The sequence below is a fragment of the Gymnoscopelus braueri genome (assembly GCF_963280865.1).
Source record: "Gymnoscopelus braueri genome assembly, chromosome: 21".
Taxonomy (NCBI): Eukaryota; Metazoa; Chordata; class Actinopteri; order Myctophiformes; family Myctophidae; genus Gymnoscopelus; species Gymnoscopelus braueri.
This window is the reverse complement of record NC_137623.1, coordinates 44,636,311-44,664,246: the sequence shown is the minus strand read 5'-3', so window position 1 is coordinate 44,664,246 and position 27,936 is coordinate 44,636,311. Positions and strand designations below refer to the sequence as shown.

Here is a 27,936-nt window from a genome sequence, read left to right as displayed (position 1 = left end):
ACCCACCCCACTACCAGTGACATCATCGCCAAGCATGTTTTTTTTTCCAAAACAAGATTAAAACATTTTTTCAATGGCTTCCATTATAGCATGCTAACTTTCCAGGAATAGAAAGCCTGCAGTTTCTATTAGCTTGAATTCCCCATCGATGATGTCACTGGTAGGCAGGTTTCTGAATTGACCACAGCCCTCCTCTGAGACACAGAGTGAGTAGACAGAAATGATTCCATAATGAGCATTAGCGAGGACCAGTTATATGAAGATAGGTTGAAAATCGGTGAAGTCGTCCTTTAACAGTTTTGGACATATGAGGCTTCCACCCGACAGAGACGATTTGAAAGTGCAGACTGATTTGAAAAGCTTAGCCAAAAATAGTCGCTGGAAGACCATTCCTTTTTTAAATTATTATTAAAAAAAAACATTTTAAAATAGTGAAAATAGCAGATCCACAAGCTCACAATGGGTCGCATCGTGACGCATTGTGAGCTTTGCTATTTTCACTACTTTTGTGTGTCGGTCTTGTATGATGAAGTAGGGCATTCATTTGCAAAAAGAAAGAAAAGAAAAAACATTGAAAGTTGAAATATGGAGATACAAGGTTTCTGCCTGACAGCAACAAGTTGAGTCCCTATTATGTCAGTCCATGTCTCCAGCCATATAAGTTCCTGCCCACTGAGGTGCAGTGAAATGATGGCATTTGTCAACGTTATGTAATTGTTGCATTTTAATGCATTTTGTTGCTGTCGGGCAGAAACCTCTTATCTCCATATTCTAACTTTTTTGTGTTTTTTCGTAAATAAACGCCCCTACTTGATCATACTACAGCATCACACAAACACATCACAAGTAGGAGATATACAAGCTCGAAACGCGGCGTGAAGCAACACGTTTTGAGCTTGCAGATCAGCTACTTTTGCTATTTTTGAATTTGAATCCTGAAAAGTAGTTTTGGACATATGAGGTTTCCACCCGACAGAGTCCATATGAAACTGCAAACTGATTTGAAAAAGCTTAGGCAAAAATAGTGGCTGGAAATGATACGGATTTGAAACTAAATTGAAATGTCCATGATTTATTCATTGTGCAATTATCTGTAGCCAGCAGTGACTCAATTATTCATTTTAGTTCAGTAACGTTTTAATGACTTTACCATCAAATGAAAAACAAATATGAAATCTAGAAAAAATAAAGCCATTAATGGGAAACATTTTGAGATGGGGGTCCGCGGCCAAATACATATCTAAAAATGTTTTCTAAATCCTAACAGTATGTTGCTATATCAGTGGTGCGCCAACTTTTCCATGTCAAGGACCCCCCATCTCAAAATAAGCTCACAACGCGTCACGATGCGACACGTTGTGAGCTTGTAGATCTTGTTATTGTCAGCTTGTAGCCGCAGGGGGGAGGGAGAGCGGGTCAACGGACAGTGGTAGCGTGGGAGAGCACGTGCTCACTGTGGCTCCATGCTTTAGGCACCAGTGATGACATGTACAAAATAGTGAGGCCGCAGGTTGAGAGTGAATGAAGCCTAAGTTATGATTTAGTTCACAATATTTAAAATGTTGGACTACCTCCAAAAAGACATGGCCTCACGTCCCCACTGTAATCTTTGCCAATGTGGAAATCATGAAAATGTTGCAGGTCTCATTAACCCATTCAATCCAGGTAAGAATCTCTGTCATTTTAGATTTCTTTGGCTATTCAAAAACAGAAGATATACAAGCTCATAGTGCGGCACCGAGTGCCGCACTATGAGCTAGTAGATCTACTATTTTTGAAAAATCATGAACATTTTTGCAAATATTTGAATATATATATTTTCAAGCAAACATTTGTAAAATATTTTGTTCCAGTGACCTCCAGAAGCGAAGATTTGAGTTAGAAATGTCGCTTAAAAATATATACAGTATATTCAAAGATTTGCACAAATTTTCACGATTTTTCCCAAATAGCAGATCTACACATTGATAGTGCTGTCTATGAATCTATCTATGAACTCTATGAAAAAGTTTAATCTGCAACACAATTGTGTACAATATGTAGTAGTGGGGGTCCCTGCTTCATCTCTCTCTCAGCTAGGGGGTCCTTGGCCTGAAAAACGCCTGGTCGATTCAAACCCAGGTATTCCACACGGGGAAACCAAACATGGACCACTCATCCAAAAGGGGAACCCACTCCTCTGGCCATAAGGACTGCATGCATGGCTATATCCAGTTCACATTCACATCACAGACACATAAACAGGCCTGCTGCTTCCTACCTGTAGGACTTGGCCAGCCGGGTGGCAGGAGAGTGTTTGCTGGGCGAGGAGGAGGAGGAGGAAGGCAGACGCTGGATGGTGGAGTAGCCCGGCGCGTCGGAGGCTGAACCCAGCCGCTGGAGCTTACTGGGGGACCCGGAGGCTGAGCCCGAGCCCCCTCCTCCTCCTCCTCCTCCAGTCAGAGGAGAGCTGACGCGCTGGGCCGGCAGGGTGGAGCTGGAGTAGTAGATACCTGGAGGCCCAAAGAAAGAGAGAAAGAAAGATGGCCATTAAACGTAGTGTAAATCAATGTTGATTTTGACAGCAAATTTTGATTTAGTTTTAGTCATAGTCTTTTGAATAAAATTCTGTTTAGTTTTAGTCATATTTTAGTCATCGGAAATGTTTACTTTTAGTTTAGTTTTAGTCGACTAAATATCATAAGATTTTAGTCGACTAAATCTACAGTTGATTTAGCCGACAATTGGGCCGTGACGGCATCGAAATGATTTTCTGAGAGCTTGTAGATCAACTATTTTCGGTCTGTGACACCTGCACGAACTCATGATGACTTGTATTAATTCTACTGGATCTCTTCTCCACTATCAAACATTTTAGTCTAGTTTTTATATTTGTTGACAAAATTGTCAGTATATTTAAGTCATAGTTTTAGTCATCATAGCGTAGTTTTTATTACGTTTTTGTAAACGTGACGAAATGAACACTGGTGTAAATCAGTGGTTCTCAACCTTTTCTGGATCAAGGCCCACTTGAAAATCTCGAAAGTGTTTGCGGCCCACCCATCGTGTCATGATGCAACACGTTTTGCAGCTCGGCTGTTTTCAAAATATCTTCATGCATTTTGAAAACTTGGGAGATGGAACATTCTACGTACTTTTACATTTGGTACTTAAAGTACATTTTGAAGCCAATAGCCAATAGTAGCCAATAGTATTTCTTTTTATTGAATTCCGTACTTTAACATGTAACAGAGTATCTCTACATTGTGGTATTGATACTTTTACTTGAGTAAAACAATGTGAGTACTTCCTCTTCCACCACTAAGTTCGTCAGCAGTTGATAAAGTAGCAGTGGACACCGATTCACTCGGCAGAAATTGAAAAGATAGGAATCTTTCATTGCGTTTATGCCAAGCTGCCAACAGAGATGACTGGCCTGGTGCTACACTATGTTCCTCACAGGAGGAAACCAATCTCAGTGCCCACTCTAAAACCATTAAAAATCTGGCATGCATTCCTGGCACTTAAAACTAAGCTAGGTATGGATTATTTTTTTTTTTTATCTTAACCCATTCAATCCGGAAACCCAGTGTCATTTTAGATTTTAGCTGTAACCATTACTTTATACTTTGGCTATTCAAAAATAGCAGATATACAAGCTCGTAGGGCAGCGCCGAGCGCTACGAGCTTGTAGATCTATTCAAAATCTTGAACATTTGTGCAAATCTTTGAATACATATTGTTTTTGAAACAACATTTCAGGGGGGCCCTGGAAAAGCATATTTTGATGGGTAAAACCATTATATGTATTCCGGCCGACTCCCATCTCAAAATATTTTGTTCCAGGGACCCCCAGAAGCAAAGATTTGAGTTAGAAAAATTGTTTCAAAAATATTTGTATATTCAAAGATTTGTTAATGTTCACGCAAAAAAATAATATCTGATCTACAAGGCACTCGGTGCCGCGCTATGAGCTTGTATATCTGATATTTTTGAACAGCCAAAGTATTAAATAATAGTTATAGCTAAAAATCAAAAATGACACAGATGCGTTGAATGCGTTCCCGGATTTAATGGCTTAATAGCTGCAATCATCATGTCGCTCACATCCCTACAACTGTGCCTTTGTAAGGCTTTAAGTGCAGGCTGGATCGGTCTTCAGAAAAAAAGACAAAACATTTGTTCACACTTCATCAACTGAAGTTATAAAAGGACTTCGACACATTAGAATAGTTTGACCAGGCTGAGAATCATCGTCACCTGTCAAAACACTATAGACCTGTTTAATCCAGTGGTGGAAAAAGTACTCAAATGTTTTACTTAAGTAAACGTATCAATACTGCAATGTAAAAGTACTCTGTTACAAGTTCTGGAATAAAAAAATGTGTTAAGTAAAAGTACAAAAGTATCAAAATGTACTTAAGTACCAAAAGTAAAAGTACTGATTTCAAATAGCCTAGGTATAAAATAGGGCTAAAGTGGTTAATGTATGTTTTATAATGTAATAATGTATATCGGCAAAGTAACTAGTAACTAGGACTGCACGATATAGACCCCTTAACAGACGACGTCACACTGATAAGAACCAGTATGCGCGCAACCAGTATGCGCACAATGAAACCCATTCTGTCAGGTCTCGCTAGAGAGGGGGTTGGGGTGTGCTGAAACCAGCGCACCCCAAAACAACAGGTTGGGAATTGATTGCGTGAAACAATCACCTGTGCGTCCAGTCTCAATGTTAACAAATAATTGCTCTATAAGCGAGCACCCTTTATTTTAGCCAGTAAATAAACCACCCCTCCGTTTCTCCCCCTCTTTCATGCGCCTGTTGGTGTGTGTGTGTGTGTGTGTGTGTGTGTGTGTGTGTGTGTGTGTGTGTGTGTGTGTGTGTGTGTGTGTGTGTGTGTGTGTGTGTGTGTGTGTGGGGGCGCGCGTGCGCGGGAGCGGGAACTGAAACTAAAACGCTCCGTTTCGCTACTTTCAACTTGTTAAAAGCCAGCTCAACTCTGGCACGGGATGAGTGTGTGTGTGTGTGTGTGTGTGTGTGTGTGTGTGTGTGTGTGTGTGTGTGTGTGTGTGTGTGTGTGTGTGTGTGTGTGTGTGTGTGTGTGTGTGTGCGTGTGCGTGTGTGTGTGTGTGTGTGTGTGTGTTTGTGTGATGAGCATACATGCATGTGTCAGACAGCTCCTCCTACCAGCTGCGTCATAGAGCTAGAGGAGCTGCACACGCCTAGCCTCTCATTGAAAATTAATTTACTTGGCGTCGTCTGAAATGTCCTTAATGTAGCCAAGCTGCCTAAAAAGCCTTCTGTATGAAAAGCTTGACAGTTTGTGTCGGATTGACGTTCGTTTTATTGAACTCTGTGATTTTCCGCGACTAGTTTTTCACTTCCGTCAAGCATAGACCAACACGGGAACTACAAATTGCACACCCACTTTTGAGACAGCGCCGCTACTCGAGGTCCGTGAGAACTATGAACTGCAGCTGCCAATGCATTCCCTATGAGAGGATATGAGAGTTAGCCTACTTTTTTTTTTCTGGGTATTGAAAACCTCAAGGGATGCGTCCGTGAAGTATATACCATGCGACCACTTAAATGTAAGATTTCAGAAGCTACTTTTGACACACTGATGGAGTATATTATAGTATATTGTGGGTAGTATATCGAGATGACAGATATGGGACATTAAAAAGGATAAATTAAACGAATGGGACAGTTTACTAGAACACAAAAAAAATCGCTACAGCCTCAGTAGTTAACCAGTGAAATTACGGTATTTTACAATGCCTCTCATAGAGATTGCATTGAGAGCTGCAGTTCATCGTTCTAAAGGACCTCGAGTAGCGGCGCTGTGTCAAAAGTGGGCGTGGATTTGTAGGCGGCCCTCTTCCGGTCGTGTGTGTCTATAGAGTTAAAAATAACCTTCTTCTTCTTCTTCATTTTATTTTACAGCGGTTGGCATCCAGTTTTTGGTGCATTACGTTAAAAATAACCGTCAAGTCACACGAGAGTAAACACTTGACTTCCGGACGGTTGGCCTACAAAATAAGAGTAAGCGTTTTACTTCCGGTCAGAGAAATTCAAAATAAGAGTGAAACTGGATGCTATTTTCTTTTTTGAAGAATGATTAGTATTCATTGTTGCTACACTTAGAATATCAAATAATAAGTGTGTGAATATATTTATATATATTTTTTTAGTTTTTTTCTATTTTTTTCAAAAACACGTGAAACATGTTAATGGCACGTTGCACCATAGCGGTAAAACACGTGAAACACGTTAATGGCACTCAATGAGTTAAGTAAATGTACTTAGTTACTTTACACCACTGGTTTCACCTCATGTCAGATCCACAGTACAGTAGAACTTATTACAACTAACTGTTTAGATTGAATGCAGTGTGTGCGAAGTGTGTGCGACATACTGTACGTACGTTTGTGTGTGTGTATGTGCGTGCGTGCGTGCGTGTGTGCCTTCTGCAAGTTATTTATATACTGGTTTACTTATCTAAGTTTTATATCATTCATCGGGATACAGATGCTAAGCTAAGCTAAGTGAGAGAGAGTGGGATGTCAAATGCTTGCCTTGTAAATAAATAAATACAAATCTCTCGCCTTCACATTAAATCTAGCGAGACAACATGGGATGGAGAAGCAGAGATAGACATCTGGCATTCTAAGACAACTTGATCTGTGCCTTCAACCCATGGATATCCAAAGGGATGAAGCTGCTATAGAAGCAGGCATTACAGAGCAGTATATGTTTAGGGGTCAGACAGACAGGGCTGTGTCAATATACAGTACTTCAACAAGCAGCCTGAAAATAACTAAATCTACAGTAGGTTTAGTGGTTCTCAAACGTCCACATGCACACATGCTGTGGGACACATTTAACCCATTCAATTCAGGAACGCATCTGTGTCATATTAAGATTTATTTGGCTATTCAAAAATAGCAGAGCTAGAAGCTCATAGCGCGACACCGAGTGCCGCGCTATGAGCTTCTAGATCTGCTATTTTTGAAAAATCGTAAACATTTGTAACTGAATACGCTTTTGTGGAAACAGAGTAAAAATGTGAAATTTACTTAGTTTTTTTTTTGTGTGTTTTTCGTTTTTTTTCATAACACAGTTCGAATGTTAAAGAAGGAAATCATTAAATGGTTACATTTGTAGGGCAAAGTAGGCTCTACTATGCTGCTTTTGAGCGAGTCTCTGTGTTACTTCGGGGGGTGGAGAGACACTTGGCCGAGATTTGCATAGAGTTTCGATTGGTCTCTAGCTAGGCATTGTACTCCGGTTTCACTGAGCCGAGCCAGTGTTGCCAGGTATTGTTATTATAAGTTAGCCCCCAAGATTTTATTTGAAAATAGCAGATCTATAAGCTCACAGTGCGTCGCTCGCGATGCGACGCGTTGTGAGCTTGTAGATCTGCTATTTTCAAATAGCTGATGCATACAGTAGGGTTAAAATGCTCATGTGGCCCATAGTCGCTTATTTTGGGCTTTTTTTCCTAGACCTGGTTGCTTATTGCTCTCATAGAATCTGGCAACACTGGTCTCTGGTTATGTGGCGTTGTTGCTTAACTTTAGGCGTATAGCGAAAGTTGCTCTGATCTGATCAGCAGAAAGGATTATTCATTCATTTTCCTCCGTGTGTTTGATGACCCCCCCCCCATTTTGAGCTATACCAACCTTTCAGCTAAACAGGCCGCTCGTTTCTATGGAAGTATTCCACTGTATTCCACAACGTGTAGCTAGGCTAGATGGCATAGCCTTGTTAGCTCGTTGTGGCGAGTGTCTTGCCTGAACTGCAACCTGGTGTTTGGACTTTCTTCATTTACAGCCCGTACATTTACATAAACGTTCAGATTTCAAATGTAAAGTGCTTAACGCATGGTCACGGATGTTACAATTATGTACGGGCCCACATAAGTACACGTATCTTCCGTATTGTTCAATAAAAAGCATTTTAATCCGATCAGTGGCCATTTTATCCATTTGCTTTCAACTACGCGACTGCATCAGTTGGGAGGTGTATTGCACTCTTGATACATTATAACTATGAGAAAATGGCTGCCGATCGGATTGAAATGCTTTTTTATTGAACAATGCTGAAGATACGGGTACTTATACCCACCCGAAGTGAATTGTAACATATGTGGCCATGGGGTAAGCACTTTATATTTGAAATCTGAACATTTATGTAGATGTACAGGCTGTAAATGAACAAAGTGCAAACGTCATGTTGCCGTTCAACAAAGACGTCACGACGGCGTGTAGCTGCTTATTTGCAGTGGCGGAAAGTAACTAAGTACATTTACTCAAGTACTGTACTTAAGCTCACAACGCGTCTCTATGGGGTCCCTGGCACTAAATAGAGTGGACAGCATGGGGGAGTGATTAGAGGAGTGGCTAGGCTGAATAAATTACCCATTGTTCACGCCCATTACCTGGAGCTGAGAGGTGCTCGAAGTGACAATTCTTTAGAAGGGATTTTCTCAGTTTGCACTATTATAGATAACCAGATTCAAATGAAAAATGAAAAATGCTCACTTGCGGCATAAACCATTGTACTCAGTCACATTTGTGCAAATCATTGAATATATATATATTTTTTAAAGCGGACATTTTTTACTCAAATCTTTTCTTCTGGGGGTCCCTGGAACAACACATTTTGAGATGGGGGGGTCCGCGGCTAAACACATATAATTTTGGGGGTCCTTGACATGAATTTTTTTTTCAAAAAACTGTTAGGATTTAGAAGACATTTGTAGAATCCCCAGAAGCAAAGATTTGTGTTAAAAATGTTTGCTTTAAAAATATATGTATTCAAAGATTTGCACATATTTTTCAAGATCTACAAGCTCATAGCACGCTATGAGCTTGTAGATCTGCTACTTTTTTGAATAGCCAAAGAAACCTTAAAATGACACAGATGCGTTCCCGGTCTTTATGGGTTAATTGAATTAGTTGACTTTGTTTACCTCATTTGATTAGTACAGAGACGCAAATTGATATACTGTATAGGTGAAACGAGAAATAACTAGAAAAAGTGCTCCTCGGAGCACAAGTCTCCGCCAGGTCAGGTAGGTTATTATGGCCTCCTGGTGGCGCTATAATAGGCCAATGTGAAAAGGGTGCCATTTATTCCTAGGCTGTGCACGGCAATCTGACACTGCATGCATGATTTGAGGCATTTTGTTCTAAAAATGTGTTTTGCTAATTTTGACCTGCTGGTGGCGCTATAACATGCCAATGTTAAAAGGTTCCTCAACGTAGTGCAAATGTGCATTCAAAGTTTCACCACAATCGGACGCTGCGTTCATGATTTGCGGCATTTTGTTCAAAACGGGCCACTCCTGCAAACATTACATGTCAATGTTAGCCAATCAGGATGGAATATGAAAAATCAAACAGATCCGTCTTGATCACATGACTATAGAGATCATGTGTACCTATTTGCGTGAAATTTGGATCAAATCTGAAGGCTTAATATCAAAAAAATTGTTTTACATAAGTCTGCCTCCTGGTGGCGCTATAAAAGGCAAATGTGAAAAATGCAGGGCAAAGGTTTTTCCTTGGCCTCTAGAGAGTGTGCATACAAAGTTTTACACAGATCGGTGCAGTTATAGGTAAAAACACGAATCGGCCTGTTACAGCGCCACCATGAGGCTGATTTGAACATTTTCAAATGGCATTTCTTCCTCGGCCTAATGGGAATGTGTGAGCAAAATTTCACGGAAATTGCATGCTGTGTTCATGATTTGAGGCATTTTGTTCGAAACGGAGTACTCCTGCAAACTTTGAAAGCCATTTTTTGGCAATCAGGATGGAATATGAAAAATCTGAAATTAGCCGTTTCTTTTAATGCCTATAGAGATACTGTGTACCGATTTGGGGGATTTTTGGCCAAAATCGGTAGGAGTACTGTCCGAAAATGTGTTTTGCAAAAAGCGGCCTCCTGGTGGCGCTATAACAGGCCCATGTGAAAAATTTGGGGCAGAGGTTCTGCTCTGGCATCCAGGGAGTGTGTGTGCACAGTTTCTCTGCGATCAAGCCAACGGTGCCGGAGATTAGCTGTACACAAAATGACAGAAATGACGGACACACGGACGGACACACGGACACACACACGGACGGACGGACGGACGGACGGACAGGGGGCAAAACATACTCTCGCCATGCCTTTCGGCCTGGCGGAGACAATAATAATGATATTGACCTACTTGCTCAGGCAGGGTAAATTTGCTTTCAGCTCAACCCAGCTGATGGCTGCCCACAGAGGGTCATGGAGCAGTTAGGGGTTAACTCTCTCAGTGCCAATGAAATAAAAAAATATGTTCAGTAAAACAAAATAATAATAATAATAATAAGTTAAACAAGAAGTGAATGGAGCAGCAAATCTTCGGATCACGATATCTTGGGTTCTGAAAATTGTTGTATTTAAAAAAAAAACTCGGGATAACTCGTTCTTGGCACTGAGGGCATTCAGAAAAAACTCGGGATAACTCGTTTTTGGCACTGAGAGAGTTAAGTGTCTTGCTCAAGGACACTTCGACCGGTCATATATTCGACACATTGCTGAAACCTCAACCCATCATGATTTGAATTCTCTTCCCGCACTGACTCCTCCTAATGCATTAAACATTGGTCCAATTCAACTATATTCCTCATTTTTACCCAGGAAAATGCCCCCTATAGCTATCAGATCTCCTGGAGGGGATCCCCTGCTGTCACCGGACTGCATGTTGAGAACCCTATCTTTGATCTCAGGTATAGCACCGCAGAGGAGAGGAGAGGACGGGGGGGGGGGGGGGGGAACTATGTCGTCTCCGACAGCGCAGGATTCTTATTCCCATTCCCCTAGCTGTCTGTCACACACTGGCCCCAGTGTCAGCTTTAATCCATTAAGACCGGGAACGCATCTGTGTGTCATTTTAACATTTCCCCAAAAGTATATGCATTTGGCCGTGGACCCCCATCTCAAAATATTTAGTTCCAGGGACCCCGGAAGCAAAGATTTAAAAAAAATAAAAAATAGCAGATCTACAAGCTCAATGTGCGGCACTCGGTGCCGCACTATGAGCTTGTAGATCTGCTATTTTTTTGAATAGCCAAAGTATAAAATAATGGCTATAGCTAAAAATCTAAAATGACACAGTCAAGATGCGTTCCCGGTCTACATGGGTTAAGTACCTCTCATGCTACGTCAGGCTAATGCATTGTGAAGAACATCTACCTCCAGGGAAGGACGAAGATGAGAGAAGAGAGGAAAAGATGAAAGACCAAGATGGATGGATCGGTGGGTGGGGTGGGGGTGGGGGACGGGGACAGGGGGGGTGTAGGACCTTACCTGACCCTGCTCCACTTTGTTGCTGCTGCTGCTGCTGTTGCTGGGCCGCCGCCCTGCTAGAGGTCACCTGGAGACAAGGGGAGAGAGAGATGATGGAGGGAGAGGTCAGTGTTGGAAGAAACACAAATGGATGGGGAGGCCTATATATAGGGAGTTGCGTCATGATCCAAGGAATCCGGGGGAAAATACTTTTGACTGTATATGTCCTAGGTTCAAGACCTTTTTCTTTCTCACCAATTTAGTCGTAATGCCAATTATTTCCTCCCCACACACATTTGTGTGTTGTGTCACTGCTGTTGTATCCTACTGACTCACCTGCCAGTGAGGCTATATATGGAACTATACGGGAGATGAGAAGCCCGCCCCGTAGGTCGGGGCTTCCCATCGCCACTGGGCGGGGCTTTCGCCCCATATTGGACTTGGGAAGCTCCTTCGGTAGGGGCCGTTGTCACATTCAAATACAGCCCGAAAACTCCATTCCAGCACCTGCCTCTGTGGTGTGCCTGGCTAATCACTAAACTGCCAACAAGAACCTCCAGGGATCAAATCCCGCTGCCGCCACCCCAACCTCTGCGGTGTTGGGTGGGCACATTAACCACTGTGCCACCCGAGCGCGGTTCAAGAGTTATGTAGGCTGAAACGTGAAGCGGCCTGTTATAGTGCCACCATGAGGCCAATTTGAAACATTTAGGGCAGAGGTTCTTCCCTGACCTATAGGCTCTATGCACAGCAGCCATATTGTAAATACATCGGGCCTCTTCCTTACTTCCTTCACAGGTGTTACCAATGATACTAATGTTCCATTCTGGTCAAACAGGGTGAAGGTGCTACCCCCTGATATTGTCCATGTCGCTCAATGGAAACACTCTGCTACACCAGTGGGTCTCAAAGTGTGGTCCAGGGACCCTCATGGTTCCTTGAGGGGGATCCAAATCGCCCCTTGCGGGTGTGTAACTCTGAGAGTGTACAAATGGAACCAAATGTTCCTTTGGTGCACTCTCAGAGTTAATGGGGGTCCTTGAAATTAAATAGTTTGAGAACCACTGTGCTACACTAAATGGAATAGAGCCTTCATTAGTATCATTGGTAACACCTGTGAAGGAAGTAAGGATGAGGCCCCATTTCTTTACAATATGGCTGCTGTGCATAGAGCCTAATGGGAGTATGTATTAGGGCATTCACCAAAAAGTCGACTTCGACTTGAGTCGACTTAATTAACACAAGTCGACTCCCACCTGGTGAAGTCGAAAGTTTTTTTTTTTTTTTTTGTTTTCCTCAAGTTTTTTTTTTTTTTTTTTCATGCGTGTGTGGGCGGCGGTGGGTGCGGACTGCAAACCCGGTCTCTGATTGGTTTACCCTGATAGTGTATCCTACATTTAACCAATAATCACTTCATATCTAAAATCAAGGGGCGGTACTTAGCGCGGTGGAGGGAAAATGAACAGAAGCCGACAACAACAATGCAGACATGGCGGATAGAGAGGATTCAGCTACGCAGAAAAACAAACACAGTCACAGATCATCTGTGTGGAAGTACTTCACTCTAGATGATGAAGAACGTACAGTGACCTGTACACTATGCAAGAAGTGCTACAAGTATAACAAGAATACGAGCGTTATGCTCGGCCATCTGAAAACGCATCCAGTTAACCTGAATAATGACGGGAGTGGTGGGAGTGCGAGTGGTCCAGTGCAGAAGGTCATGAGCAACTACACAAAAAAGCATCTAACAGATCAGAAAAAACAGCACATCACGGGTTTGCTCGTTAATTTCATCGTCAAAGACGTGCGACCTTTGGCTGCAGTGCAAGGGGAAGGCTTCAAAGAAATACTGAAATATTTTGAACCGGACTACACAGTCCCGAGCCACACAACACTGTGGAATAATATCAACCGGCAGTGTGACGCCCTAAAAAAGAGCATCAAGGAGGAGATGAAAGGCAGGAGCGTGTCGCTAACAACTGACTTATGGACATCCCCAACCATGGAGCCTTACATCACAATTACTGCTCATTATATTACAGACGGGTGGAACATGAAAGCCAGAGTCCTGAATACCTCTCTCATGACGGAGCGACACACAGCTGTCAACATCTCAGCTCGCCTGGATGCAACAATAAAAGAGTGGGGCCTACAGGCGTTTTGTACGGTGCACGATAATGCCTCAAACATGAACCTGGCCTTGGAAATGTGCGAGATGTCCCCACAAGACCTAGGATGCACCGGGCACACTCTTCAGTTGGCAATAAAATATGGATTAGTCCTACCTGAAATCACCAAGACCGTCAATGCAGCCAGACGCATTGTAAGTCATTTTCGCCACTCATGCGTGGCAAGTGGTGCTCTGAAGAAAAAACAGTCTGACCTGAACGTGACCAAAAAAAAAAACTCCAAAATGACTGTGCGGTTCGGTGGAATTCCACTTTCATGATGCTGGAGCGCTTGCACGAGCAAAGAATCTCTGTGCAGGCTGTTCTGGCAGATGAAACAGTCACAAAGCCAAGTGTTCTGAAGACCCTCACCATGCGAGCGTCACATTGGGAGCTCATAGAGCAACTTATTCCTGTGTTAGCTCCCCTGGCAAAGGCTACCAAAGTGATGTGTGGCGAGTTGCACGTTGGCCTGTCTTTCATCTATCCCGTGATTTTAAACGTCATCAACACCACCCTCGGTGTCCAGGAGTCGGACTTGGGTGCGATCCGCTCCTTCAAAACCACTGTGAAAAAACAGCTGCAAACGCGCTTCAAACTAGAGTCTGAAGGCCTGGCAGAGTCTATTCCCATCATCGCCTGTCTGCTAGACCCCCGCTTCAAACATCTGCTGTTCCTCCCATCCAGCACGAGAGATGATGCCCACGACCACCTGCACAAGCTGCTGCGAGAGGAGACAGACCCACCCCAGCCTCCCCAGGCGCCTGCCACAGCTACTACAGGTAACGTTAGGCCTACAGTCCAGTCTATTAATCATTTTGTCAAGTGAAATTACTTATTTTGTCACAATAGCCTACGTCACTAGATACAGCTGCTTTCGTAGCTATCCAGGTTATTGTTAATTTATTATACAAAAAAATCATTAGTTTTCATTTTTATATTTATTTCGTAAAACTATAATTACCTTGGTGGCTATTGAAATGTAGGTCTGATCTTTTATACAATTTGGCTGTAATTATTACCTAATTATTCTTGCGTATATGTGGTTGTTTGTGAAGTGACTGATCAGCGTTATTAATTGCCGTTGCAGCTGAAAATGATGACGGCGAAGATGATGACGATGATGATGACATCCAAGCTGAGGACGTTGGTGCTGCGCCGGGCCCGGTGATGAAGAAATCCAGACTGGAAAGTGACTTTGAGGAACTTTTTGGACCACACTATGAAAGCGGGAAGAAAGAGGGTCGCTCCACTCCAGCCGAGGAGCTGCGGGATTATTTCGCAACACCTCACATTCCCACCATGGAGAACCCACTTAAATGGTGGGCCCGGAACCAGAACCAGTTCCCTAGATTAGCCAAACTGGCTCATCGATACTTGGCTGTGCCAGCTACCAGCACCCCCAGCGAGAGGGTGTTCTCTCTGGCCGGGAATACCATCACCCGACAGCGGGCAAGCCTTCATCCTGAACATGTTGATACCCTCATCTTCCTCCATGAAAACCAGGAGCGCAAGGCCAAGACTGTGAAAGAGGATGACACTGACAGTGACGAAGAATAGGATTACTGGTGCTATTGACAGTGGACTTTAATACCATTGGAATATTATTTAACGTTTTATTGGGATTACTTGATTCTCGTTTTATTTCTAAAGGATATCTGGGTGAGTTTTGAATTATATTATTTATTTGTATAAGTTGAAGTTGTCTTCTGAGAGTTGACCATGGGCAGCGCATTTTGAAAAAGCTTTAATGTTTGGTTTGGCTACATTTCGTTTATTATTTTATTATAACTCAAGCTGACTTGTTTTGGGGTGTGCAATTAAACCCTTCAATTTGGTTTATCAATGTCTGAAAGATGCGCTAACTGGTGTTATTGTAAAGCCAAGCTGACGTTTACATGATTGTATTGTATGTTGTGAAAGTGAAGACACAGATATCTTTTTCAATACAAGTAAAGTTGCTCAATTTGGACAGCAGTGTGTCAGTGTGGTTTCTCCTTATATGGCGCTGGTTTCCTTTTTGCTTGATATTGTTTGACGAAACGATCAATAGTACACATGAAAGAAGACCCTTCACATCTAATAGAGAATTTTAAATTTTAAGAATCGGTTCAGAATTGAATGAGTACGGCTATAGTTAAATGTGAACCTCTTTCTGCTATAAATATGCATGGACCATTCTGCGCGCCCCTCGGCTGCGACGTACATTTTTTTGTACCGAATGAACCGAAGGAACCGAATTAAAGTATGAAACCCGACATAAAAAGGGGGGGGGAAAACGAACCCAATCCGCCCAGAACCGCGAAAAAAACGAACCGAATCCGCCCAGAACCGCCAAAAAAAAATCGCGCTTAGGACACATGCACGCGCGCTGCGCGCGCGTGCATGTGTCCCGTGTCGACTCGACTTCAACTTTACTGTGAGTTCTGAGGTCGTTAATGCCCTAGTATGTATATGAACAGTTTCACACCTATTGGTCCAACGGTGCCGGATATTAACTATTCACACGGATGGACTCGGACAGGAGCAAAAACATAATCTTAAAAAAAACATTAAAAAGCAGGGGCAGAAAGACAGATTATATAGAGACCATCTGGTGTGCATATTCAACACGGTCATGGCTCTGCATAAAAACCCTGAAAAGTCTTCTGACTTAAAAAAGGCTTCATAAAGGAAGCCGAAATGACTTCCCATCACTACTTGTTCGCTCCCCTCGCTTAGAAAAAATTAAATATCTCTTACATCTGTCCTTACTTCAACTGCGACACTCCGCCACACTATAGCATGCATTATTCATGCCATAAAAACCTTATTAAATCAGACAAATGTGTTGGGACAATGCCCTTAATGTCTTCTTTGCTGTTAACTCATCCACAATGTGATACAGATTTTCATTTTGTGCAGAATGATGTATGAGCCAAAAGACTAGACTATAACCTTTCAGTCGTTACTCTTTTAGCGCTCTCCCTTTTTAAACTATATTAAACCAGCAGTGACGGCGGCAATGAATTGTCCCGTCTCCTCCGCTGTAGCAGCGCATACATTTTCAGCTCTATTTCCCCCCCAATTCATTACAGGCAAAAACACACAGTCATATCTGAACCTCAAACCCAATGACTTTACTCATCACCGAGTTGATGTGTGTGGCACTAAGTAAATGTGTAAAACGGCTGTAGCAATTTTGGGGCGCTTTTACTCTACTTGAGTAATTCCATTTTTACCAGCTTGCTCGAAGAGGCTGGTCTATGTTCAGACGTGCAACCAGTGGCGTACCCACTGTAGAGGCAGGGCAGGCGTTCGCCTGCCCAACTAAGATCTCGCCTCCCCTAAAAAAAACAAATAACCCGAAAAGGTCATTGCGTGCTTAATGTCCTCAAAGTCACGCATCCAACAAGCTTTGAACTGAGCCGATTGGAGATAATGGACAAAACATCTTGAAAACGGCAACTTTCGCCGGTTTTCGATTGAGTTGAAATTTATTTTTTGGGGGTAATAGAGGGAGGGGGGAGGGGGGGGTGGGGCAAAAATCTGGGAACGCCACTGCGTGCAACTAGTCGTCACTTTCTCGTTACTTTCTCTTTTATACTTACTACTGCACTACATCTCAGAGGCAAATATTCTAGCCTATTTTTTCCTCCATCACAATTATTTAAAAACATTAGCTGTAGTATACTGTAGTTACTTTGCGGATTTTGATTATTACAAAACATACCTTAACCACTTAAGCTTTCAAAAGTAACTTGAAATAGGCAAAGAGAGAAAAAAAGTGGTCCAAGTAGAGAGACAACTCAGGTCCAGTTTACCATGTCTAGAGGATTTAAAGGAATAGTTCACCCCCAAAAATATTTTTTTTTCGACTGAATTCATGGATATGTTTTTAGTTTTTGTCGCATTCCTAAGCCAATAATTTGATGACGACAGCGGTTCATGTACCGGAACCGCTGCCTACCGGTCCGAAGGTCAACATATTATTGCCTTAAGAATGCGACAAAAACAAAAAAAAAGTCCATGAATTCAAGTCTCCATGGGGTGACTAATCGATATAAATTCACGGCGCTCGTGACTCAAAGTTAGGTGTTTTTGTTTGTGTGTTACGCACTGGATTGGAACTATTTTTGCAATGTTATTCTTCACAGTTGACCGCAAAGAAAGGTAGGACATAATATTGTTTTGTTGTTGTTGCTGGCTGGGTGAAGATCATACTGGAAGGATGTGTGTGTGGAGATTTAACCTGCGCTTCTTGGTTGTATGCTTTATCCAACATGACAGCCATGTAAACAAAGAACGAATGTCATTTACAACTAAACGTTGCTCTCAAGAATGTTTGTGAAAACATTTGAAGTGAGAAATAGACGATGCAATAACCGAAAAGTGATTCTATTTGATCGATTGAAATACTCGCCCCGGGGCAAATCCGGCGGTATGACAGGCAAATCGGCAGTATATAGAATGGGGGGCGAGTGTGTTTTGGGGCGATTTTTTTTATTATTGTGTCATTTGTTTTCCGAGGCGTACTTGTCCGCCCAGCCCAATACTTATGGAATACTTTGATTGCCGTAAGCAAGGAAATACTTCGTTGTGTTGTTACTTTTGGGTAAATGTATTTATGTATTTATTAAGTAGGCGTGTAATAAGCGGGATAATGGTGGTTAATCGCCCTGAAGGGCTTTAAATGTAAATAATGACCCCCATGCATTATCCTGTGCATAGTTTTGCGAGCGAACACCGCTGATTGCAATGGCCGCCGCTTCGTGTTGTTTCGGCTGTGGCCGTTGGCGTTCGGTTGTGCTGACGGTAAACGGTGCGAAAGTGTTTCCTCGTCCGGTGTGGTCGTAATGTGGTGAGTAGAATTAATTATGTTGCAAGGTGGAAAATGTGTAGTGAGCAATGAGAAGTGCCCTACGCCACCCGTAAATTCAGCGTGCACGTTGTGGCTGGTGTTGTGGTGAGATGTCAGATGTAGTTGTTGTGTTTAGTCGAAATCAATGCTGTGGGTATGGCGTCAGCAGGCGAGAGGTCCAAATGAATGGAATGGCTGTGGGCGTCAGCGGCGGAAGTAGCAATGTGCCCTTTATATAAGTAGATGCAGATGATCTGTTTTGAACTTGTAAGATGTGTGTCATTGATTGAGTGTGTCATTGATTGAGTGTGTCCCTTATCAGTTCGATAAGGATCAACGTATTCTAGGCTCCTTATTATTCCTTATTTCAAGGGACGGTTGGCAACTCTTGTCACACATGGCATGCTGGCCCAGCGTCCTGATGTATTCCAGCCTCGTCCACAGAAACCGCCAGGGACTCAGGGAGCATATGTTAACCTTCCACTGAGCTGCTACAGCCTGCCTGTGACGAGAAGGGCTCTTAATCCAATAAGACCGGGAACGCATCTGTGTGTCATTTTTAGATTTCTTTTGGCTATTGAAAAATAGCAGATATAAGCTCGTAGCGCGGCACTCGCTTGTAGATCTGCTATTTTAGAAAAAATCGTGAAAATGTGTGCAAATCTTTGAATATATATTTTTTAAATCGAACATTCGTACCTGTCAAATGTCTCAACAAATGTCTTAATTTTTCTGAAAAACTATTGTTGTTATACCAGTGGTGCAAAAAAAATCTGGTCAAGGACCCGCATAATTATATGTTTTTGGCCACCGATCCCCATTAAAATATGTTGTTCCAGGGACCCCCCCATGAAGCAAAGATTTGAGTTTAAAAAGTTCCAAAAAAGATGTGTATTCAAAGATTTGCACAATGTTCAAGATTAAAAAAAAAAAAAAGCATATCTACAAGCTAGTAGTGTGGCACTCGGTGCCGCGCTACGAGCTTGTAGATCTGCTATTTTTGAATAGCCAAAGTGTAAATTAATGGCTATAGCTGAAATCTAAAATGACACAGATGCGTTCCCGGATTATATGGGTTAAGGTGATCCTAATATATAACAGCCACTCAACACAACTGATTTAAGGTTATACAGGGCCATGTTATGCAAGCACGCACGCACGCACGCACGCACGCACGCACGCACGCACGCACGCACGCACGCACGCACGCACGCACGCACGCACGCACGCACGCACGCACGCACGCACACGCACACGCACACACACACAGTAACTATTATCTTGGGCCAAACTTGTGTTAATGGAGCCAATTTCCTTGCCTGTTAAGAGTCGCTTCTGCAATCCTTTCCATCATTTTACATTTTACAGTCGGTTTAATTCAAAGCCGGAAACTGTGCGTTTGTGCGTGCATGCGTGTGTGTGTGTCTCTTTGTGTGTATGCATGCAAAAACATATTGTCTCTGTCGGGTGGAAACCTTGTATGTCCAAGACTGTTAGACTCCAATGCCGTTATTATTTAGTCACAAGCTCTCGTTAATACTTTTAATTGGTTCAATATTCATAAATTGTACAGTTTCTGTGTATGTCTCTTGCATGTATACATTACATTTTTGTTCTTCTCTTTTTGCTTTGCTATCAACTTGTGCAGCACTTGGTCAACTACGGTTGTGTTAAAGGCAGTGTTGTATTGGTGATTTTGTTAGTGGTGGGTCGCTTAACACCTGCTCTACAGGTCACACAATGGACAATTGATATGCATGTAGGCTCATTCCTATGTTAATTCATACTGGTGTGTCACCTGGCAGTCGTGAGCCTTTGTAAACTTTGTTGAGGTGTGAATTAAGGGTTGTTTTAAATCGATGCATGCGTGTGCTCCTGCTCAAAAAAGGGGTTGCACGGCGTGTTACTGCGTCCCATGACCAATGCATCCCTGGTTAAAGGTGCTCTGTAAATAAAGTTTGATTGATTGATTGATTGATTGAAAAAACCCACAGACACTAACCCACTTAACCATTTTTTTTTTTTTTTTTTTTGGGGGCTTTTATGCTTTTATTGTTAGGACAGTAGGCTGACAGGAAATGTGGAGAGAGATGGGGAGTGACATGCAGCAAAGGCAGTCGGGCTCGGGACTCGAACCCGTGACGTGCTGTCAGACTTACATTGAGCCTAGGTGTTAAAAAGGCCAGGACATAATGGGTGTATGTATCTTTAAATGCTCAGGTTACTATAGTAACAGGGAGTGACGTAGTCACGTTACGTGATTCAGCCCGGGAAGAATGGGGGCGTGTCCTCCAGTTCTTTGTTCTTCAAGCTAAAGTTACGTTGAAACTATCCGAGTATTACCTCAGTTTATAATTGTCTGACGTTCCAGTATATCTTCACAAGTGTTATAAGTCCATGACAAAAAGTAAGTGCATGCATGGTTATTGTATTGTTGTGTTGAATGCCTCGTTATACACCATTCATGTTGTGTAAGAAGATGTAAAAACATATACCCGACGTCATTTGTATAATGCTCATATGTGGCTGGAGGAGCTAACGTGGTGCTTTGCTAACCATTTCTTCATGACACGAGAAGTACTGTATCACCGTTATGATGCCTGTAAAAGTGACCAAATTCGCCTTGTTAATTCAATGCTGTATCTATTTAATGAACGTCATTCTCTGCTGCCCCCTTATTCAACAATAAGGTTCTGTCCAAGTATGAAAAGAAATACTGTTAATGTTTGCAGATGTTTTTTGCTTAACTACTGAGCTTAAGGTGTGATTTGCATAACTTGCATACTCATTGTGACTGCAGTGGTAATTTGCTATTTCCTATGTTAATTGTCAAGGTGCCAGTAACTAATTATAGCCTTTCTGTTTGTTACTGCAGAACTGCTGTTGATAACACTGTGGAATACTGGAATTTAATACAATTACAAGAAAGGGATTCATGTCTCCTCGTCCATTCATTGCACCCTGACCGATGCACCATCTTGGCTATTGCTGACACACATAAGAACCAGTCCTTGGTCTATCCCTCATTAACACTAGGTGCCTGGACCGCTACACTCGCCGTCCAGGCCAACCACTTACACTTTAAAAAAAGACAAAAAAAAGAAAAGTGAATATATGGACTCACTCGGACACTATACTTTTACTTGGGCAGCTGCCCCGAAAGAAAGCTGTTATGTGAGTCACTGCACCGCTGTGTGAGCCGGCCATGGCTGAGCAAGAGCATGGCTGCTTGGTAAACCTTCTCCCAGAATAAATAAAGGTTAGCCACAGGCTCACGCATCCAATCTCCCACTGCGGCCTCAATGTCACTTCCAGGGCAGCAGTTCCTTTCTCTCTATTTTTTTTCATGATGAGCTAAAGTTTGACGGCTGTGAGAACAATGGCGCCCGACGCTTCCCAACGGCACTTTATTTGAGGAGAGGGGTCGTGAAGGTGGATTTATCGGGCCGGCTGAATGGAGATGCCGGCCATTTTAACTGGATCCTGTCACACGGAAAGGTGAAGTGGGAAGACAAACACATTGACAGACGGCAAGAGGAAATAGCGCCGGTGGCACGACTAGTGGGGTCGTTTTCCATTTTTATCTCTGCACATATACTTGAGTTATTACCCATATGCAGAGTACGGCGATGCGGCCCTTCGTGTGTGTGTGTGTGTGTGTGTGTGTGTGTGTGTGTGTGTGTGTGTGTGTGTGTGTGTGTGTGTGTGTTGTGTGTGTGTGTGTGTGTGTGTGTGTGTGTGTGTGTGTGTGTGTGTGTGTGTGTGTGTGTGTGTGTGTGTGTGTGCACGTGCGTGCAGTGGTGGAAAGTAAGTACATGTACTCAAGTACTGTACTTAAGTACAATTTTGAGGTACTTTTACTTCACTGGAGTATTTCCAATTTTCAATACTTTTACTTCTACTCCACTACATATCAGAGGCAAATATTGTAACTTTAGTTACTAGTTACTTAATTATCATTACAAATCATACATTAACCACAAGTCATAAATATGCCACAAGTATAGCAGAATTTGAGAAATAGTGAAATAGTGAGGACCAATGGTCTTGGTCGTCACAAGAAAAATTGTTGTTTTATGGTTAAAACGTTTTTTTTTTTTGTTAGGCTTGATTTATGCTCAGTTGCTGTTGCGCAACCAAAATAGCATCATCTACAAGCTCACTTACTTTATACTTTATGTGTTTGTGTGCACGCGCGCATGTGTGTGTGTGTGTGTGTGTGTGTGACCGTCATGCTTTTGTATATGTGTATGTGAGTAAGAGAGGTGTGTGATGAGGTATCCATGCATTATTTAACACAAAGCACAACAGCCTGCCGTAAATATATAATTCCATAAGGGAGTCCCTGACTTATGTTGAGCGTTCTCAGCATCTTCTAATGTTGAGTGTGCTCAGCTGGCACAGTGCTCTGAAGAACACACTGCACTCAAATTCATCTCGACATGGTCTGTGCTAAAGGAGAGTTTATTACACGCACACCTGTGTACGTGCATTGGCTATTATGCTGCGTTCACCCTGGCAGCTACACAAGCTACAAGGCTACAAAACGATGCAGCATATATCTGTCACCAGTATTGATACTTAAGTAAAAGTATCAATACTGCAGTGTAGAAATACTCTGTTAAGTAAAAGTCCGGTAATCAAAATTTACTTGAGTAAAAGTACAAAAGTGTTGGCATCAAAATGTACTTAAAGTACCAAAAGTAAAAATACTCATTATGCAGAATGTCCCATTTCACAAGTTCAACTTGTATACAAATCTTTTGAAAATAGCAGATCTACAAGCTCACAATGCGTCGCATCTCGACGCATTGTGAGCTTGTAGATCGTCTATTTTCAAATGGCCAAAATGTATATAGGGCTGAAGTGGTTCATGCATGTTTTGTAATAATAATCAAAATCTGCAAAGTAACGAGTAACTAAAGCTCTCAAATAATTGTACTGGAGTAAAAGTACAATATTTTCCTCTGAGATGTAATGGAGAAGAAGTAAAAGTATTGAAAATGGGAAATACTCCAGTATAGTAAAACTTCAAAAGTGTACTTAAACACAGTACTTGAGTAAATGCACTTAGTTACTTTACACCACTGTCTGTCACCAACTCACTGTAAGTGTTGATCAACACACTATTGAATGAATTAGTTATTTGGTCAACAGGCAACAATGTGGAGTGTTTAATGGTACATTATCAGAGATTGTGACCCTTCAATGTGGCATCCCAGCGAATTTGTCTAGGCCCATTCAATTGTTGTTAATGATTTACCACGTGTACTAAACAGTGCATGTATGGAAATCTATGCAGATGACACTGCAATGAATGCCTCAAGTGAAAATTCTGTTTCTGTTAAATGGTGATGCAAGAGGAGTTAATGCTGGTTTCTAACTGGGTTACTGGTAAACCTGCACATTGTTGTTACAGATACAACCCACCAATACTACACATGGCTATCTATGCCACCAGACAGGCTATGGGTGGTCACTTTAAATATCATTTTTAAATATAATAAGGATAGACAATAAATCAAGCTTCAAAAAGAAATTGAAGGAAGCCGTGATTAGTAAAAGAGTTATGTTTAGTTAGCTTGTTTAATGTTTGAACTGTGAGTAATTGCAGATACATGTTTTTATATTGTATTTCTTGATTTGTAAACAAAAAATTAATATAATATGTAATCATTATAGAATTTGTGAAGACTGAAATCTGTTTTGTTTTAACTATGAAATGGTAGAATTCCATTGTATTATGTTTTAATTGGATTGTGAAGTGTGAATGTGTGACCGCAGGAAGACTAGTCTTCACTGTGGTGCTTAAATGGGTGGGGATCCATAATAAACAATAAACAACAATAAACAATAAACACGCTTGTTGGCGTCAAGCGTGCATCCAACGAGCGAGGAAAATATAAAGCCTGGGGTTAAAAAGAACAGGGAACTGGCTGATGGAAATAATTAGTTTCCCCCATTACAAGCAGGAATTGTCTGGAGAGAGAAGGTTGTGGAAATGGTTAAACAACACTTGTGTAGTTTTGTAGCTGCAGTTGAAGCGTCAGCTTCAAAGGTTGTGCATCGCTTTGTATCTTGATGTCGACTTCCTTTAGAAATGTATGGTAGCCTTAAGCTTTGTACTATCTTCATGTCGCTAGCTTCTATTGAACATGAATGGAATGCGGACGACATCAGCCTGCTCTCCGACCACGTGGAATAAGCACAGAAGATTCTGAACAGAGTGGAGGCAGAGTGTGCCAAGGTTGGCTTTATAGGTCAAGAAAACTGAGGTTATCACCTATAACATCTTATTGGAACATCCACCTCTGACAACAACAGGAGGCACTGCTCTGAAGGAAGTCAAGGACTTCAAGTGGCTCATGGGTCAACTCAACCGAGCAAGATCTTAAAGTGAGGAAGGCACTTGCATGGAGGGCCCTGAACGGCATGACCAGTGTATGGAACTCCAACCTCCCCCGACAAATCAAAATCAGCTTCTTCTATGCAAAGGTAGAGTCTGTTCTCCTCTATGGCAGTGAATGCTGGACCCTGAAGCCAACCCTGCAGAAGTCTCTAGATGTGCAGTACTTAACATCAGCAAGAGTGGACTTGTTACCAACAAAATCTTGCATGAGGGAATACCAAGGGTGAGCAAGAAAGTAGCAGCCAAGAGAATGAGACTATAGCAGGACACTGCCAAAGACAACAAGAGCTGCCAGCCAGTAAATTGGTGCTGTGGGTGTACTTAAAGTACCAAAAGTAAAAATACTCATTATGCAGAATGTCCCATTTCACAAGTTCAACTTGTATACAAATCTTTTGAAAATAGCAGATCTACAAGCTCACAATGCGTCGCATCTCGACGCATTGTGAGCTTGTAGATCGTCTATTTTCAAATGGCCAAAATGTATATAGGGCTGAAGTGGTTCATGCATGTTTTGTAATAATAATCAAAATCTGCAAAGTAACGAGTAACTAAAGCTCTCAAATAATTGTACTGGAGTAAAAGTACAATATTTTCCTCTGAGATGTAATGGAGAAGAAGTAAAAGTATTGAAAATGGGAAATACTCCAGTATAGTAAAACTTCAAAAGTGTACTTAAACACAGTACTTGAGTAAATGCACTTAGTTACTTTACACCACTGTCTGTCACCAACTCACTGTAAGTGTTGATCAACACACTATTGAATGAATTAGTTATTTGGTCAACAGGCAACAATGTGGAGTGTTTAATGGTACATTATCAGAGATTGTGACCCTTCAATGTGGCATCCCAGCGAATTTGTCTAGGCCCATTCAATTGTTGTTAATGATTTACCACGTGTACTAAACAGTGCATGTATGGAAATCTATGCAGATGACACTGCAATGAATGCCTCAAGTGAAAATTCTGTTTCTGTTAAATGGTGATGCAAGAGGAGTTAATGCTGGTTTCTAACTGGGTTACTGGTAAACCTGCACATTGTTGTTACAGATACAACCCACCAATACTACACATGGCTATCTATGCCACCAGACAGGCTATGGGTGGTCACTTTAAATATAATTTTTAAATATAATAAGGATAGACAATAAATCAAGCTTCAAAAAGAAATTGAAGGAAGCCGTGATTAGTAAAAGAGTTATGTTTAGTTAGCTTGTTTAATGTTTGAACTGTGAGTAATTGCAGATACATGTTTTTATATTGTATTTCTTGATTTGTAAACAAAAAATTAATATAATATGTAATCATTATAGAATTTGTGAAGACTGAAATCTGTTTTGTTTTAACTATGAAATGGTAGAATTCCATTGTATTATGTTTTAATTGGATTGTGAAGTGTGAATGTGTGACCGCAGGAAGACTAGTCTTCACTGTGGTGCTTAAATGGGTGGGGATCCATAATAAACAATAAACAACAATAAACAATAAACACGCTTGTTGGCGTCAAGCGTGCATCCAACGAGCGAGGAAAATATAAAGCCTGGGGTTAAAAAGAACAGGGAACTGGCTGATGGAAATAATTAGTTTCCCCCATTACAAGCAGGAATTGTCTGGAGAGAGAAGGTTGTGGAAATGGTTAAACAACACTTGTGTAGTTTTGTAGCTGCAGTTGAAGCGTCAGCTTCAAAGGTTGTGCATCGCTTTGTATCTTGATGTCGACTTCCTTTAGAAATGTATGGTAGCCTTAAGCTTTGTACTATCTTCATGTCGCTAGCTTCTATTGAACATGAATGGAATGCGGACGACATCAGCCTGCTCTCCGACCACGTGGAATAAGCACAGAAGATTCTGAACAGAGTGGAGGCAGAGTGTGCCAAGGTTGGCTTTATAGGTCAAGAAAACTGAGGTTATCACCTATAACATCTTATTGGAACATCCACCTCTGACAACAACAGGAGGCACTGCTCTGAAGGAAGTCAAGGACTTCAAGTGGCTCATGGGTCAACTCAACCGAGCAAGATCTTAAAGTGAGGAAGGCACTTGCATGGAGGGCCCTGAACGGCATGACCAGTGTATGGAACTCCAACCTCCCCCGACAAATCAAAATCAGCTTCTTCTATGCAAAGGTAGAGTCTGTTCTCCTCTATGGCAGTGAATGCTGGACCCTGAAGCCAACCCTGCAGAAGTCTCTAGATGTGCAGTACTTAACATCAGCAAGAGTGGACTTGTTACCAACAAAATCTTGCATGAGGGAATACCAAGGGTGAGCAAGAAAGTAGCAGCCAAGAGAATGAGACTATAGCAGGACACTGCCAAAGACAACAAGAGCTGCCAGCCAGTAAATTGGTGCTGTGGGAACCAACACACAGGCATCGGTCACGAGGACGTCCCACACTAACGTACGTGGATGTACTCAAGAAGGATGCAGGAGCGCATAGTACCAACGAGCTGGCCACATGTATGGAGAACCGGGATGATTGGAAGTGACGATGGAGAACTCGTCTGTGGACGACCTAGAGCATACATGGGCAACCAGCGGCCCGGGGGCCACATGCGACCCCCACCTTCACTTAATGCGGCCCTTAGGTTAATATCTAATATATTATTGATTTCAGCTGTTACAATTCCAAACATGCAAACATGACCGGCTTTAATTACTTCAGTCTATATTAGTAGCTTAATGACTAGTATTAAGTGTCTTTTTTATGTCCAATGTATTTGTATTTAAGTTCAAAAAGTGAACATAAGTATAACTAAATGCATTTGAAATTAAATAAAAATGTTACCTTTCAGGAAAATTCAAAAAAATATCAAAAATATAAAAAAAAAATAATAATCCGGATTCCAATTAAAAAATAGCAAAAAATAGCCGATCTACAAGCTCAAAACGAGTCGCACTGCGACGCGTTTTGAGCTTGTAGATCGGCTATTTTTGCTACTTTTATGTGACATAGAATGGCTCGACAGCATAATAATGTGGCCCTCTGGAGTGAGTGTGGAAATATAGTGGCCCTCTCCATCATCAAAGTTGCCCACCTCTGACCTAGAGAGAGTAGCCTGTAGCTTTCTATGGTCATATCACTGGCTTCCATTGAAAATGAATGGTAGCCTGTAGCTTTGTATCTTGATGTTGCTGGCCTCCATTGAAAATGAATGGTATAGCCTTTGTATCTGCCAGTGTGAATACAGCATTATAAAGAGTGT

The 27,936-nt window shown here is 41.9% G+C and overlaps 1 protein-coding gene across 1 annotated transcript in view; it reads right to left on the bottom strand.

Moving 5' to 3' along the window:
* The window catches only part of LOC308077018 (catenin delta-2-like), a gene marked incomplete at its 3' end in the record, with an annotated part of 629,209 nt that overhangs the window by 254,419 nt on the left and 346,854 nt on the right, over nt 1-27,936 (bottom strand). The window contains exons 7-8 of the mRNA XM_080417546.1: nt 11,333-11,399; nt 2,261-2,492 (exon numbers count right to left, since the gene is read on the bottom strand). Of these exons, the coding sequence (XP_080273672.1) occupies nt 2,261-2,492; nt 11,333-11,399 (299 nt within the window). The remainder of the gene's footprint in view (nt 1-2,260; nt 2,493-11,332; nt 11,400-27,936) is intronic.